Genomic DNA, 16515 nt, shown 5'->3' with positions numbered 1-16515 from the left:
ACCCTAATACAGTATGTAAGGCTTTTATGATTAAACATGTTTACGTCTCCAGGCTTACTGCTCAACATACTCTTCTCATATTATATTTTTCTTTTGCAATTAACTTTTGTGATTGTTGTGACAGGTATTATACATACATGCACACGTAACAGTGCAAAGAATAATGATAAACACCATTTTCCAACTACTCAAGTTAAGAAACACTTTAGAACCATGGCACTCAAAGTGTGGTCCCAGTACTAACAGAACTGGCATCACCTGAAAGGTTAAAAATGCCAAATATCAGTCTCTGCCACCTCCGCCTTAGAAATCTGCATTTTATTTTTATTTATTTTTGACAGAGAGAGAGAGACAGAGACAGAGACAGAGAGAGACAGAGCATGAGAGTAGGGGAAGGGCAGAGAGACAGAGACAGAGCATGAGAGTGGAGGAAGGGCAGAGAGACAGAGACAGAGCATGAGAGTGGGGGAAGGGCAGAGAGACAGACAGAGAGAGACGGAGCATGAGAGTGGGGGAAGGGCAGAGAGAGAGACAGAATCCCAAGCAGGCTCTGCACTGTCAGCACAGAGGCCAATGTGGGGCTCAAACTCACAAACCTTGAGATCATGACCTGAGCTGAAACCGAGACTGAGACTTCAACTGAGCCACCCAGTCACCCCAGAAACCTGCATTTTAAAAGGCTCTCCAAGTGATTCATATGCATACTAACCCTGAGAAGCTCTCTTTATCAATTGTGGCACCCCCCCCTCTTTACTCCACAAGAGATAGCTAATACCCTGATTCTGTGTTACTGGATTTTATTTATAGTTCTACCACCTTCACATAATCTTTCCCCAAACAATATACTACCCTAGTCTCAAAACTGGAGGGCAAGCACACACCAGCCGTGCAAGGAGGGGGCAGCACTGCCGCAGCTGGACATGGGCTCCAGGAGGGGGTGAGAACAGTCTCCGGGGTCGTGGTCTGACTTCCCCTTCGCTGGGAGCTGACGAGGCCCCGCCCGGCAAAGTGCTGAGCAAGGTCACATGTGAGTCTGGGGAAACACAGGGCTCTCCACAGTCGGGCGCCTGGCAAGGCTGAGGTGTGCACTGGGCACCGGACGGCCAGAGGCATCCACTTCCTAGCTGCCATGGCCTGCCTCCGGCTGGGGTTGGGGTGGGGAGGGAGCTGAGAACTTCCGGAAGTGATATGCATGTCCTCAGCAGAGCACAAGGGGAGAGACCCTTGGCAGCACATGGGTGAGAATCTGGACTAAGCTCTCCTGGGCGTTCTGTCCTTGGGTTAAGAGGATGGCCTGATGGAAGTGGGGGTGGTGGTGTCTTAGTTATGACCAACTGTCTCTCCGGTCACACGGAGGCAGGACCAGTCAGCTGCCCTCCACATCCGGTGTACATCCGGTGATGCTGGGATCATTTTTTACTATCCTCTAAGTGATTCCCTCTTCATTTTTTCCTGTGTTGGGTCTCCTCTTTTCTGTACCTCATCTTACTCTTTTTCTACTTATCCTTTCAATTTGGCGGAGTGCCTCTTCTGCAGTAGTTCCTTGAGAAGGATCTAGGTTAGTAATCATTTGCCTTCAGAATTTGGAAGGCACTGTACTACTGTCTTTTTGCTTCACACATTGCTGTCGTGAAGTCCAAAGGGATTCTGATACTTAATATATGACCTAGTACACTCTCTACCCTAGAAACTTGTAGAATCTTTTCTTTAAACTCAACTCAGAAATTTTATGACTGGTGTGAGTCTATTTTCATCCCCACCGCTGAGCACACAGCATGCCCTTTGAATTTAACAACTCCTGTCCTTTAAATCTCAAATTATTTTATAATTTCCTACCTTTTTTCTCTTTTCCTGTAATTTCTTTTTAAAGTTTATTTATTTTGAGGGAGAGAGTATGCATATGCACACGTGGGGGAGGGGCAGAGAGAAAGTGAACAGAATCCCAAGCAGGCTCTGTACCATCAGCACAGGACCAAATGCAGGGCTCGAATTCACAAACCCTGAGATCATAACCTGAGCCAAGACATAGTCAGACATTTAACCGAGAGAGCCATCCAGTGCCCCTCTTGCTGCAATATCTGTCATTCAGTTGTTGGACTTCCTACACCGTTGTTTTCTATTTTCCATCTGTTTCATCTTTTTTTCTTTACTTTTTGGGAAAATTACTATTTCATATGTATAGCTCATGTATATACTTCATAGTTTAAAAACGTTTCCAAGATTTTGCTTTCTGAATTTTTCAAAATTCTTATCTCATAAGTTTAATACATCTTCTTAATCTCTCTCAATAATACTGCATTGGCCAAAATAAGTCCTATGTCCAAGCCCCAAATCAAGGGATGGAGAGGTATATACTCGGTCTGCTATGAAGCTATGTCAGGGGTGTGGGTTTACAATATGACCTACAGGGACGCCTGAGTGGCTTAGTCGGTTAAGCGTCCAGCTTTCGCTTGGGTCATGATCTCGCGGTTTGTGGGTTTGAGCCCCGCGTCGGGCTCTGTGCTGACAGCTAGCTCAGAGCTTGGAGTCTGCTTCGGATTCTGTGTCTCCCTCTCTCTCTGACCCTGCCCTCCTCACACTGTCTCTCTCTCCTAGAAATAAATAAAAATATAAAAAAACAAAAACAAAAACAAAAAAAACTACAATATGACCTACAAAGTGACCTGAGACCAAACACTTAACTAACCCCCCTACAACTAAGGGATATGACATGCTCCCATCAATAACAGCAACTCCTTTTAGCAGTGATAAACGATAAAAGTCAGGGGACAGGTGGAGGGAGGGAGGCCATCAGTCAGCAAGGAGATATATATTTAAAAAGTGCCCCAGGGGTGTCTGGGTGATTCAGCTGGTTGGGTATCCGGCTCTTGATTTCAGCTTAGGTCATAATCTCGTGGTTCTTGAGATCAAGCCCTGCATCAGGCTGTGCACTGATGGAGCAGAGGCTGCTTGGGGTTCTCTCTCTCTGCCCCTCTCTCTCTGCATGCCCCTGCTCATGCTGTCTCTCTCTCAAAATAAATACATAAACTTAAGTGCCCCAAGTAATTCTGACATATATGCCCCTCTGCCACAGAGTGTGTCTTTACTATACTAAAAAATGTATTAACCGGCAATTTGTTTCCAAAAAAAATAATTTTTGTAAAGTTCTTTCCCAAATGTGATCTTCTGTGCAGAACCTAAATGGCACAGTGGAAAGATAAAGCAGTCTGGTACTAGACTTTGGTCTGAATTCTTGTCCTCCCACTGAGCTGGCAACCGTGGCGTGTTAACCTACGAGTCTCTCTTTCCTTACAAATGAAAGTGGATGCAAATGATATCTACCACCGGAGATTGTGGTGGGGACTAAAAACAATATATTGAAAAAGTCAAGTCCTTTTAAAATTTTCTTTATATATATATATATATATATATATATATTTTAATATTTTTATTTATTTCTAGGAGAGAGAGAGAGAGAGAGCAGGGGAGGGTCAGAGAGAGAGAGGGAGATACAGACTCTGAAATAGGCTCCAGGCTCTGAGCTGGCAGTCAGCACAGAGCTCGATGCGGGGCTCGAACCCACAAACCGAGATCATGACCTAAGTGAAAGTTGGACGCTTAACCGACTAAGCCACCCAGGCGCCCCTAAAATTTTCTTTTGATCTGACTAGCTTGACTACTTGTACCAAAGCAGATCCAACCGGATGCCATGACCCTACTGACAGGCACATCACACAGAAGTACCAGAGGTGGCTGAAGACGGAATCCCAACCTGGCTGCCCCCGTACATAGCAGCCCACCTCCAGGCAGCCCAGGGCTTCCTTGATGGAAAGGTCCTGATTATCACCAGCCAATCAGCAACACAGAGTTTTTGCTTCCCAGTTAGGGAAGAGATGGTTTGCGGTCTTCTGGCTTTAAAAAAACACCCTAGTTTTCCTCCCCTGAACCACATCCCTCAGAGCCTAGACTGTGCTAGACTGTATTTTCTGCCTGGAGGTAAACTTTTCCACTCAGTTTACAATCTCTGGTCTCTTAGAATTTTTTTTTTTCCTTAACATCTTTTAAAGATGAGGAAATTGGAGCAAGAGAAAGTGCCATGCCTAAAGCCATCCAATTACTTTAGGCCCAAACTGTCACTGCATTCAGATTTTTTGATTCCAGGCCCATAACTAGCTTCACCCATTTTGCATACAAATCTTGAACTACCTTCCTTCCCTGAGACATAGGGAAGACATACTTTTTGTTTTGTTTAGACTACAAATTTTTACTCATAATTATACAGTAATAAAGATGCAGTATAGCAATAGAGAAACATGCATATGAAGTTTTTCCTTGTTTTAGATTTAAGCAGAGGAACACAGAATCTCACATCTTTCCTTGATTGATTTTTAAATGACTCTGCTCTCTATAATTTTGCTGATATGCCCTTAATTAAGAATCCCTTAAATTGCGGGGTGGCTGGGTGGCTCAGTCTGTTAAGTGTCCGACTGTTGATTTCGCCTCAGGTCATTGATCTCACGGTTTGTAGGATTAAGCTCGAAGCCTGCTTGGGATTCTCTCTCTCCCGCTCCCTCTCTGCCCCTCCCCTGCTTGTGCTCTGTCTATTAAAATAAACAACAGAAGAATCCCTTAAGTTGCTAGAAAGTCTTTAGAGCATCTGGTTTGGAAAACCATAGCTTTAATCTCGTAGCTAATTTTTTAAAAACTGTGGTAGGGGGTGCCTGGGTGGCTCAGTCAGTTAAGCATCGGACTTCAGCTCAGGTCACGATCTCATGGTTCGTGGGTTCGAGTATTGGACTCTGTGCTGACAGCTAGCTCACAGCCTGAAGCCTGCTTCAGATTCTGTGTCTCCCTCTCTCTCTGACCCTCCCCTGCTCATGCTGTCTCTCTCTCTCTCTCAAAAATAAATAAAACATTAAACAAATTTTTTAAATTAAAAAAAAAAAAAACCTGTGGTGAAAACCCATTTCACAAAGTATAGCATGAAATCTCAACCTTTTTAAAGCGTACAGTACATGTTGTACAACTAACTGGTCTCTAGAACTTTTTCATCTTGCAAAACTGAAACTCTGTATCCAATAAATAGCTCCCCCATCCTCTTCCCTTCAGCCCCTGGCAACTACCATTCTGTTTTCTATTTCTAAGAGTTTGACTACTTAGATACCTCATGCAAGTGGAATCATGCAGCATTTGCCTTTTTTGCAACTGGCATATTTCACTTAGCATAATGGTCTCAAGGTTCATCCCTGTTTTAGCATAAGACAGGATCTCCTTCCCTTTTAAGGCTGAATACTATCTCATACGTATCCACCACATTTTCTTCATCCATTCCTCTGCTGATGGATACTTAGGCTGCTTCTACCTCTACTGTGAACAACGCTGCAATGAACGTGGGAGTGCAAATCAGGGCCTGTAGTCTTACCTCTACCAACTCCACTTCTGAAATGATCCCAGCCTAAAGACATACAGCTTATGATTCAGTTCAGAGCTCCATCCACAGTATCATTAACATTCACTGAATAAACGCCTGCTGACTATAAAATATGGGGCAGGTGCTAGACTCTTGGTCTTGCTCTCGGTTTGCTCACAGTCTAATGGAGAGCAGCAAACACGCTAACTGTAGCTCAATGTGGTGATCGTGACAGCGGTTGAACTCAAGCTCAAGATGACACAGGAACAGAATTCTGAACAATACGGAGCTGTCAGACATTACAAGACTGGGGAAAGATACTTGTGACGACACCAACAGAATTTAGACTATTTTCAAAGAACTGCATTCAGGGGCGCCTGGGTGGCTCAGTCTGTTAAGTGTCTGACTCCTGATTTCGGCTCAAGTCATGATCTCACAGTCAATTTGTGAGTTTGGGCTGAGCCCCAAATAGGACTTCACGCTGGCAGTGTGGAGCCTGCTTGGGATTTCCTTTCTCCCTTGTCCTCTCTGCCCTTTCTGTGCTCGCACACACGTGCTCTTCCTCTCTCTCTCAAAACAAACAAATAAACAAACAAACAACGAACTGTAGTCTAAGTATTTGGGGGCTCTTGAGACTGCAGCACACAGGCTTCATTCCCATGGTTCCAGATGCCATATCACTAACATGCTGTCCCATCAGACCTGGTAGCACTGATGCGGCTCCAAGTGGTCACCATTCTCTCCTTTTGCTCCACTCGGCCACATACAATAGTTCTCCACTGACCTTAGGGCCTTGAGCACTCACATGGCCAATGTCTGGTTTGTGAGCTAGGATGCTTTAAATTCAGACGTACCATTGAGTGGGGAGCAGGACTTGTGATACCTTCCATTTAAAGATATCACTCTTAGGACGTCTGGGTGGCTCTCAGTCAGTTGAGCATCTGACTTCGGCTCAGGTCACGATCTTGCAGTCAATGAGCTGGAGCCCCACGTCAGGCTCTGTCCTGACAGCTCAGAGCCTGGAGCCTCCTTCGGATTCTGTGTCTCCCTCCCTCTCTGCCCCTCCCCTGCTCATACTCTGTCTGTCTCGATAACAAATAAACATTTTTAAAAATGTAAAAAAAAAAAAAAAAAAAGACATCATTCTTCCAACCCAAGTAATCAAAACACATATAGCTCTTTGAAGGATGCTCCATGAGAAAGCAGAAAGAACATGGGTACGAAATATGAAAACAATATGCGTTATTTGGCAGGTGACAAAACTCCATGCTCTTTACCTTTCTCCCTTAGAATTCAGAAGTGAGATGGTAGTCATGGGGATGTACATTACTAAGTGTGTATTTGGAAAAATACAGTCTAAGTTTTTCTGACAGAAAGCTGAGTCTGATTTGGCTGACTGATTTGACAGTAAAAATTGGTTTTGCCAATCAGGTTACCGGATAAACACTTTACACGCTTTTCATATATTAAACAAGACACAGTTCGAAGGTTTTGCTAAAAATATACTTAAAGCAGATGAAAATATTTTATCAAAAATACTGTACTAACAAAGGTGTATTGAAATGAACAGTATTTTGATTCACCCAACCAATTTTGAGAATATTAGGTTAAACAAGGTATCTCTAAAAAAAAAAAAAACAGGTATACTCAATCAATTGGTAAGACTATCTGATAAAGCCCTTTTGTTATATTTCTCAGTAACTGAGTAAGTGAATGATTAATGATGAGATTAAACCTTCCATAAGCCAAAATGTTTCTAATTCTTTTTTTAAAAAGTTTTTATTTAAATTCCAGTTAGTTAACATACAGTGTTATATTAGTTTCAGGTGTACAATGTAGTGATTCAACACTTCCATACATCACCCAGTGATCATCACAAGTGCCCTCCTTAATCCTCATCACCTATTTCCCCCACCCACCTCAGCCCCTCTGGTAACCAGCAGTTTGTTCTCTATAGTTAAGAGTTTGTTTCTTGATTTCTCTCTTTTTCCCCTTCGCTTGTTTTGTTTTTTAAATTCACATATGAGTGAAATCATATGGTATTTATCTTTCTCTGACTGACTTATTTTACTTAGCATTATACTCTCTAGATCCAAGAGTATAATTTTCATCTTTCTTTTGCATTTATGTGAATAAGGATTTCTGGGGCTTAAAATTTATAAAAACAGAAAACATGAACAGAACTGAGGACTCTCATTTTGTCAACAATATTCACCAGTGGTTGTGCTCGCTTCGGCAGCACATATACTATTCACCAGCGGTTACATGAACAAATCGAGGCAGAGGAGACTCATTCGTCTCACCAAGATAGGCATTTCTAATAAACTTGTACTCTTTTTCCTTAATTACTTATAAAAATTTATAACGTATTTATTGTTTGTTGTATACTAAATTACTATAACTCAAAACTTACCAAGAGGGGCACCTGGGTGGTTCAGTGGTTAAAGCATCCCAATTTTGGCTCAGGTCACGGTCTCATGGTTTGTGAGTTCAAGCCCCACATCAGGCTTTGTGCTGACAGCTCAGAGCCTGGATTCTGTGTCTCCCTCTCTCTCTGCCCCTCCCCCGCTCAAGCTCTGTCTCTCTCTCTCTCTCAAAAATAAACAAAAATTTAAAAAAGTTACTGAAATAAGAAATATGTAACACCCAAAATCTTATAAATGCTACATATATTCTTCTTTTGTATAAATTAACTTTTCTTAAAAACTGCAAAAATATCCATAGAGTTTTATGGTCAAAGCAAATTGAAAAGTCTTAAATTTTCCATTTTTATACCTATTTTTTGTTGCCAAGAAATTTGCCAGACTGATAAAATAAAAAGACTTTTTAAAAAAGCATATACTATGTTACAATAAAACCATGTGGGGCAAGTGTAAAGAAGTGCAAGTTGGAGGAAAAGGAAGGATTTACAATTTCTATGAAATGGGCGCCTGGGTGGCCAGCTGGTTAAGCGTAGGACTCCTGGTTTTGGCTCAGGTCATGATCTCACAGTTCATGAGTTCAAGCCCCACATCCAGCTCTGTGCTGACAGCACGGAGCCAGCTTGAGATTCTCTCTAACCTCTCTTTCTGCCCCTCCCCAAGTGCATGAGTGCACTCTCTCCCTCAAAATAAATAAATAAATTAAAAAAAATTAAAAATAAAAAATTTCTATAAAAAAAAGGAATCTTTAAATGGCTGATGAAAGCATATTGCTAAGGTATTCAGATTCCACAGGCTACTTTTTTTTTTTTTAATTTCTAGGAGAGAGAGAGAGAGACAGTGTGAGCAGGGGAAGGTCAGAGAGAGAGGGAGACACAGACTCTGAAACAGGCTCCAGGCTCTGAGCTGGCAGTCAGCACAGAGCCCGACGCGGGGCTCGAACCCACGAACCGCGAGATCATGACCTAAGCGAAAGTCGGACGCTTAACCGACTAAGCCACCCAGACGCCCCTACAACAGGCTACATTTTATTTTTATTAAAAAAAAATTTTTTAATGTTTATTTCTGAGAGAGACACAGAGACAGAGAGAGCGCGCGTGCGAGTGTGAGCAGGGAAGGGTCAGAGAGGGAGGGAGACAGAATCCGAAGCAGGCTCCAGGCTCTGAGCTGTCCGCACAGAGCCGGACGCGGGGCTCCAACCCATGAACCATGAGATCATGACCTGAGCTGAAGTCAGGCGCTTAACCACCTTAACCACCGACTGAGCCACCCAGGGGCCCCCCACAGGCTACGTTTTAAAAAGTGATGTAACCATTTTATTTTTAAATGTTAATATTTATAATTCTTTGGAAGTTACATCTGCTGAAACTATAAATAGGATTTTCTGTCTTTTCTCTTTTTAAAATAGTTTATTCATATTGAATATATGCAGCACTTAGAAGGCTCTGTGTTAAACACATTTCTTATTTCATATATTTCACTTAATAAATCAAGTTATGGTAATACAGCATACAGCTGATCGACACAATGAATGCATTATGATTTCTGATAAGCTTAAAAACTTGGAGTGAAAAGTTTTAGATGTCAACATAAAAATGTGTTGAGTAGGTTCACAGTGTTGCAAAATTATTCCATCTATGCCCAGCATCAAATATATGGCTTTTCACCATGACTCCTAACGTTCCAGCTTCTGGCACTTAAAGCCCCAAATTCAAAGAACTACTCAATGATCAGAATTTTGTGCTTCTGCTTAGTTTCCCAAAGGGATCAAAATCCTATTAGATGCCTTGTGATAAGAGCTCAAGTCCCTGTGCATATTAGTATATGAAAGGTTTGGAAAAGTCCTAAATAAAGGAAGCTGTTTATGGGGCTCCTGATGGCTCAGCTGGTTAAATGTCTGACTCCTGATTTCGGATCAGGTCTTGATCTCGCAGTTCATGAGATGGAGCCCTGCAATGGTTTCCGTGCTGACAGTGCAGAGCCTGCTTGGTATTCTCTCTCTCCCTTTCCCTCTGCCCTTCCCTGCCCCGCGCCCCCCCCATAAACTTTAAAAAAGTAAATAAATAAAACTCGATTTAAAAAAAAAAGTCAAATCTTTAAAGCCTTCAAACTGTACCCGAGGGGTATCCTTTCCCCAGTATTCCCACAGGCTTTGCAGGCCTCAACGTGGCTGTACCATTACTAGTATACCACATACTCCCCATTAGGTTGCATGACACAGGTCCAGTACTGCCACAGTTCCTGGCTCCCAGCAGGAGCTCAAACTGGTTAAACAAATGACCAATGGAAAGCTGGAAGTGCAGGAAAGGAGTGGGCGATAGACACATTTTTCCTTCAGATGACTGGACTACAGGATACACTCAGAAGGAATAGAAGATTGGCAGAACTCGAGAGTCCATTTTGGACATGTGGGAAAAAAAAGTGGAAACATCCAGTAGACAGGTCGAAGTATGGATCTGAATCTTGGAAGAGAGATCTGGAGATTTCCAGAATCTTGTTTTATACGTGGTTGATGAAGCCATGAAACCAACAATGACATGACCCAGGAAAACATGACTGAGCAGAAAGAGTAGAAGATAGAGCAACCTGAGGAACACCAATTATCTAACAAGTGTGCAAAGAAAGCTTCTCAAGCCAAAAACACTCATAATTCTTCTCAATTTCTCCTCTCTTCTGCCCCCTGCCTCCATCCAACCCATCTGGTCCATCACTGAACCCGGTCACCTCTGCCTTTGGGAGCCGTACCAAACCCATCTGCTCCTATCTCCACTACTACCACCAGCCTTAGTCTACTACCACCCTGCAAAAGCCTTAACTGCATCCACTCATGTGCACACCACTCCCAAGCATTCTCCACACAGCATCAGAATGGCCTTTAAAAAATAAGTCACGCTGGGACACCTGGGTAGCTCAGTCGGTTAAGCGTCTGACTTCGGCTCAGGTCATGATCTCACAGTTCATGAGTTCAAGCCCCACATTGAGCTCTCTGCTGTCAGAGTGGGGCCCTCTTTGGACCTTCTGTCACCCTCTCTCCCTGTGCCCCTCCCCTGTTCATCCTCTCTCTCAAAAATAAATAAACATAAAAAAATGAAGTCACACTTCTTAAAATCCTGCTAACTGTTCCCCACTGCATGTGATCTGGTCCTTCATGCCTACCTCTCACACATAGCTGCCTCCCTGCCATGTGGCTCCAGCCACAAGGATCTCCTTTCTGTTCTTCAGGCAAGCTCAGAAGGTTCCCGCCTCAGAGACTTTGCACTGGTGGTTTTCGGTAAGTGAAATGTTCTCTTCTGAGACTTAAAGCTGACTGATGACCTCCTGTCAATCGGGTCCAAATAAAGATGAAGCATCTTACCTAAAGCTGCTCCTGTAAGTCACCAGTATCACATTACTCTCTTAATTTTTTCTTGGTGTTGTAACTAATACTACAAAAATTAATTTTTAAAATTATCAATCTCTTTCTCCACGAAGGCAGGAGTTTTAATTTGCCTGTTCACTGCTATATTCCTCTGGCCCACAGTGGGCACTCAAGTACTTGTTGCAAGAATAAGGAAAGCAGGAGACTGAGAAAAAAAAAAATCAGAAAGCTGGAAAGAGAACCAGAAGAAAGTAGAAGCTAAGAGAAGAGTCTTGGGAAGGAGGAAGTCAAAAAGAATGATGACTAAGAAGCCACTGAATTTGGCAATTCCATCTTTGGTGCCATTTAAGGGGGTAACTTCGGAAAAGTAGAAGAGGTAAAAGGCAGATTACAATGGGCTCATGAGTAAATGGGAAGTTCAAGGGGAAAGGGCAAAGGGAAGGAAAAATATGGAATACTATTTTGAGGGTGAGAAAAGACAAAAGAAAGGAGAATAACTGCCCATGTTTTCAAGCTGAAGGGAAAGACCCGGTGGGAAAGAGGATACTAAATATAAAAAAGAAAGAGTGCCAGGGCAAGGTCCCGGATGTTATAGGAAGAAATAGGATCCTAAAGCCACATTAGTCATCTTTTCTCTAAAACTATCTCACACTATTACAACACAATGTCTGTTTTACGTTCAGAAATATCTACTCCCTGGAAGTAATTTGTTATCTGCATAATTCTAATATTAGTTTGCTCTACCAAATCATTATTAAAGTTCTGTACATCTTTTTTATTTTTTTTTAATATTTTTATTTATTTCTAGGAGAGAGAGATAGCGTGAGCAGGGAAGGGTCAGAGAGAGGGAGATACAGACTTCGAAACAGGCTCCAGGCTCTGAGCTGGCAGTCAGCACAGAGCCCGACGCGGGGCTCGAACCCATGAACCACGAGATCATGACCTAAGCGAAAGTCGGACGTTTAACCGACTAAGCCACCCAGGTGCCCCTGTACATCTTTTTTAACTCTCAGAAGGTACACACTGGGGTGTCTGCAGGTAGAGAGCCATGGGGCATGTAGGTAGTGCTCTCATGCAGTTCAGAGAACAAAGGTTTTAAGAGAGACAGAAAGAGATGGATAGATGGAGACAGGAAAGAGTGTGTGTGCAAATGATAAAGTAAATGGGGCACAATGGTGATAATGAGCAGAACATAAGTAAAAGGTGTAGAGAGGTCCCTTGTACTATTTGTGTCATGGCTCAACTGGTTAAGCATCCGACTCTTGACTGCAGATCAGATCATGATCTCATGGTTCATGAGATCTAGCCCCCCACTGGGCTCTGGTGTGGAGCCTGCTTGGAATTCTCTCCCCCTCTCTGCCCCCTCCCCTGCTTGTGCTCACACACTCTCTCAAAATAAATAATGAACTTCAAAACATTATTTAAATTATGTACAAATAAAAAAAGTTAAAAAGAGAAAGGGAAAGTTTTCACACCTAAACCAAGCAGGGAAGGCAACTGCCACTGGTGGCTGGCATGCAACTGTCAAACTTGTCCACGGACTTTCACAACTACTGAAAGAATAAGAGCAAAAGTGTAACAATGGTGGATAAAGGGATGAGGCAGAAACCTTTATAGCCTTTTACTAAAAGAAAACGTTCAAGCTAATGTAAAAGACTATTCTCATTAAAGAATGAGTGCTTGTATCAAGTGGTTGGATAATTCCCTATAATCTAGCATACCCAATAAAAAAAGTCAATCCTAACTGTCATCAGAAAACAATATGGTTTTTAATACACAGACAACATAAAGAAAACCCAATAAGCCGTTCCTTGACAAGGGAAACAGAAGAAAGTCTAAAGCACTGTTTCTGACCCATCCTTAACAGCATAAGCAGACAGTGGTTAAGCCTCCTGTGGTGGGGCATCCTAAGAAAGGAAAAAACCTGAAGGCGAACTCTATTGTAAATCTGATCCCTTTTCAGTTTTACAAAGGGTTTGCTGCTGGGAACTCTGGCTGTGGAACAGCTGCCTAACAGTACTACAGCACATCTGGAAAACAAGAACTTATCATATTCCCAACATAAGGGATATTAATTAGATCAAATACATACAATAGAACTGTCAAAAATAACAATGACCAAGAGGCACCTTCTCCTGTCCATCTCTCTGTGCAAAGCTGTGCTTTCTCTCCAAACCAGAGTCCTATCCAGGCAAGGACGCTCTCCTGTCTGAACCGAAGAAGCCATTAAAAGGGAAAACACCGCTATTTTCTTAGCGATACTGCTCTTCCACTGTTAGGACCCCATTCCAAGGCTGAAGAGCTCAGCTAGAATCACTTGCGGACTGAAGTGAAAAGGGTCCCCCCCCTTCATCGTAGGGAGGTGGAGGAGCACTTCCACTCTGAAGTTTAAACTCATGAAATCCCAGGGGTCAAAGTTTCATGTGATAAGACATCAACATAACATGACACATCTGATCCCAAAGGAATGACTGACAAGCCAGATTCAAGTTCTAACACACTCAGAATTATTTCTCTTCAAACAGCAGGCCTAACTTCTCAGTAGATCAGGACTAAAAATAACATATAGGGTCTAAGCTCTTGCTCTCACTACTAATATACCTTCTACAGGGTGTTCAAGGCAACTATTTGAGTATAAAACTAGGATTTTTATGAGCTTTCATTGTTTACTTAACCTGGAATGAATACCCACTACTCTTAAAGGCTTTCCTTAAAACAAGAGTTGTTAGTAAAGCTAGCTCATGATATTAAGCCATTCTGCTTTTTGAGATTAGTGCACAAGAGCACAGACTACTGACTAAAGTACTATGAAGTTTAATATCAATCACTCAGCAAACACAGGCTGAGGGCCCAAGACTGCTCAGCACTCTGAGCTGAACCCCTCCCTGCCTGCCTCCCAGGGCTTACAGTCTAGTTGGCAAGACATGACCTAAAATAGCACCACTATGTGCTAAAAATAAATCCTGCCGACCACACCTTTTGTAAATGTCTGGACAAAGGAGAATCTGATTGTGAGCAAGGGTGGTCTGAAACTAGCTCTAAAGAAGAGGAAGATGAGCTGAAGGATGGTAGGATTCTTAAAGGCGAGCAGGGTCTGTCCTGCAGGCAGCCCTTCTGCTTATGAAATATGCTCACATCTGCACTCACTAGAGTCTTATAAGAATCCTGGAGGTTAAGAAACAAAACACATCCACAGTTTACAGACAGGAAAAGTGAGGCCCAGAAGACTGGACTACTCTTAATACAAGAAGCAATGAAGCGTCCAGCAGCCTAGTGTAGGACAGAACAAGGAAAAGAATTTAACCAGAGTATAGGGCCCACAGCATTTAGAGAAGGAAGAAAAAGACTAATGGCCTAAAGACTAGTTAGTTATGGTAGAGAACAGCAACAGCCCGCGTGAGAGCTGATGAAGGCACAAATTCTTAAAAGACACAAAAACAAACTCGGTTTTAAACACTCGTTTTAAACGTTAAGTTACCAAGAAAACACCACCACCACCACCGCCGCCACCACCACCACAACAAAACACCTCTTACCTGTCTTCCTTTCATAAGTCAGTTTCAGGGAGATAAACCTCTAACCAACAAATTTCCCAACATCATCAAAGATTTTAAATAGGCTTATAAATGAAAACGGGAACTGTCAACAATATTGCTGGCATCACGAATTTCTGGACTGCCTAAACGCAATACTTTCTTACAACTCACGAGCAGTATGATGCCTTTTACTACAATTTCCCAAGATTTTTGGATTTTTCCGTCCAGAACAGTTTAGACAAATAAGGCCGACTTATTTCCATGTAAGCCCTGACTCTTCAAAGCGACCCTACAGACATACGTAGAATAAATTAGGCCACTATCAGAGGCAACACTTTGCCAGTCTGTTCCCCCCCAAAAGTTCTCAAAATCTCAGAATCGAGTCTGGAAGAACCACCTTTCAACCACCGTTCACCAGCTGGTGGTTCACCATGGCTGGGAGGGGCCTTAATGTAAGGTCCTTACGGTCATGTTTTCCCAAAGTAATGCCACAATACCATTTCCCGCAGATGACAGCCGCTCGGTCCCTGCCATGTCAGCCTCCCCCGAGCCAGACCCGAGGAGTTGCGGGCGCTGGGGAAGTCTCAAAGCTGCCGGGCGGCGTCAGGGGGCAGTCAGTGTCTCTCGGGCAGGGGCTGCTCCCCGCGCCCTACTCACCGCGACTGGGCGGCCGTGCTCCGGGCCGTCGGTGGCGTCGAGGCGCGGGGCCGAGGCCGGCGCGGCGGGCGCCGGGGCGGCGGCGGGCGCCGGGGCGGCGGCCGGGGCCGGGGCGGGCGGCTGCCGGTGCTTGCCGGCGCGCTTGGCTTTGGCCTGGATGCAGCGCTGGTGCAGGGCGAAGGTGTGCTGGCGCTCGAGCTCCAGGCGCTCGGGCGACACGGCCTCGTAGCGGGCCTCGCAGGTGCTGTGGTGGCGCCGGCACAGCTCGATGCGCCGGCGGAGGCGCTCCATGACCGCGCTGTGCCGCGGCAGTGCGAACTCCGCCATGGGGCAGGTGGGCAGCACCATGGGCCGCGGGCTGCACTGGCCGGGCCCGGGACGGGCCTCTCGGGGCCGGCTGGCACTGCGGGCTCCGCTCCCCGCCGGCGGCCCGGCCGCCTTACGGCCGCGCCATGGCCCCGCGGGCTGCGGAGCGGGCTCGCGCGCGGCAGCGGGTCTTCCTCCGGCCCCGGTCGGCCCGACCTGGGCCGGCGCTCGCTGCCCACCTCAGGCTTCGGCCTGTCCCCGCTGCCCCGGCCCCATTGTTTTCCGCGCCGCCGCCGCCGCCATCTTAAAATTGTTTTCAGGGCTTTCGGAAGAGGGCGGGGCCCCGGCAGGCGACCCCGGCGTCACGGCTGATGAACAGGCACTGCGGCCAATCAGAGCAGGAGGAGCGGGCCGCCCGAGGGGCGGGGGCGAGCACGCCAGAGGCGCGCTGGGGCTCCCGAACGAGTTTAAAAGGAACTCTCAAGTGAGGGGCGGAGGGAAGCCCCTGGGCGGGCCTCAGTGCTGGGCACCGAGCCAAGTATGACCGACCCGAGCCGGTCCTAAACGCCACCCCTCGCCCGCAGGCCCTTCCGGGCCCGCGGAGGAAAGGGGCAGTCCTCGAGGCGTAACTGCCGGACCTAGCCGCCCGCCTGGCACTGCAGCGCTTCACCATTTTCTTCTCCTACAGCCTTTCTGAATTGTTTTGATGAACTCCAAAGTAGCCACACTTTTCCAATATCAGCTGTTTTTCGACCGCATTGCTTACATCCGGCCTCATAATGGGCCAGAATTGTCCACGAGTGAGCTGGAAGAGCTTTCCTCTTGCACCATTCCGAATCACTGGGACTG

General features: G+C 44.9%; 1 protein-coding gene across 1 annotated transcript in view; it reads right to left on the bottom strand.

Annotated features, from left to right (window-relative positions):
- The window catches only part of MAML1 (mastermind like transcriptional coactivator 1), a 44117-nt gene extending 28145 nt beyond the window's left edge, over positions 1–15972 (bottom strand). The window contains exon 1 of the mRNA XM_039252848.1: positions 15361–15972. Coding sequence (XP_039108779.1) covers positions 15361–15708 — 348 coding nt within the window. The 5' untranslated portion in view covers positions 15709–15972. The remainder of the gene's footprint in view (positions 1–15360) is intronic.
- Positions 15973–16515: the final 543 nt, after the last annotated feature.

This window comes from Hyaena hyaena, unplaced genomic scaffold (genome assembly GCF_003009895.1).
Source record: "Hyaena hyaena isolate Hyena2069 unplaced genomic scaffold, ASM300989v1 scaffold_428, whole genome shotgun sequence".
Taxonomy (NCBI): Eukaryota; Metazoa; Chordata; class Mammalia; order Carnivora; family Hyaenidae; genus Hyaena; species Hyaena hyaena.
The sequence above is the reverse complement of the archived record's forward strand: the minus strand, read 5'-3'. Positions and strand labels throughout refer to the sequence as shown.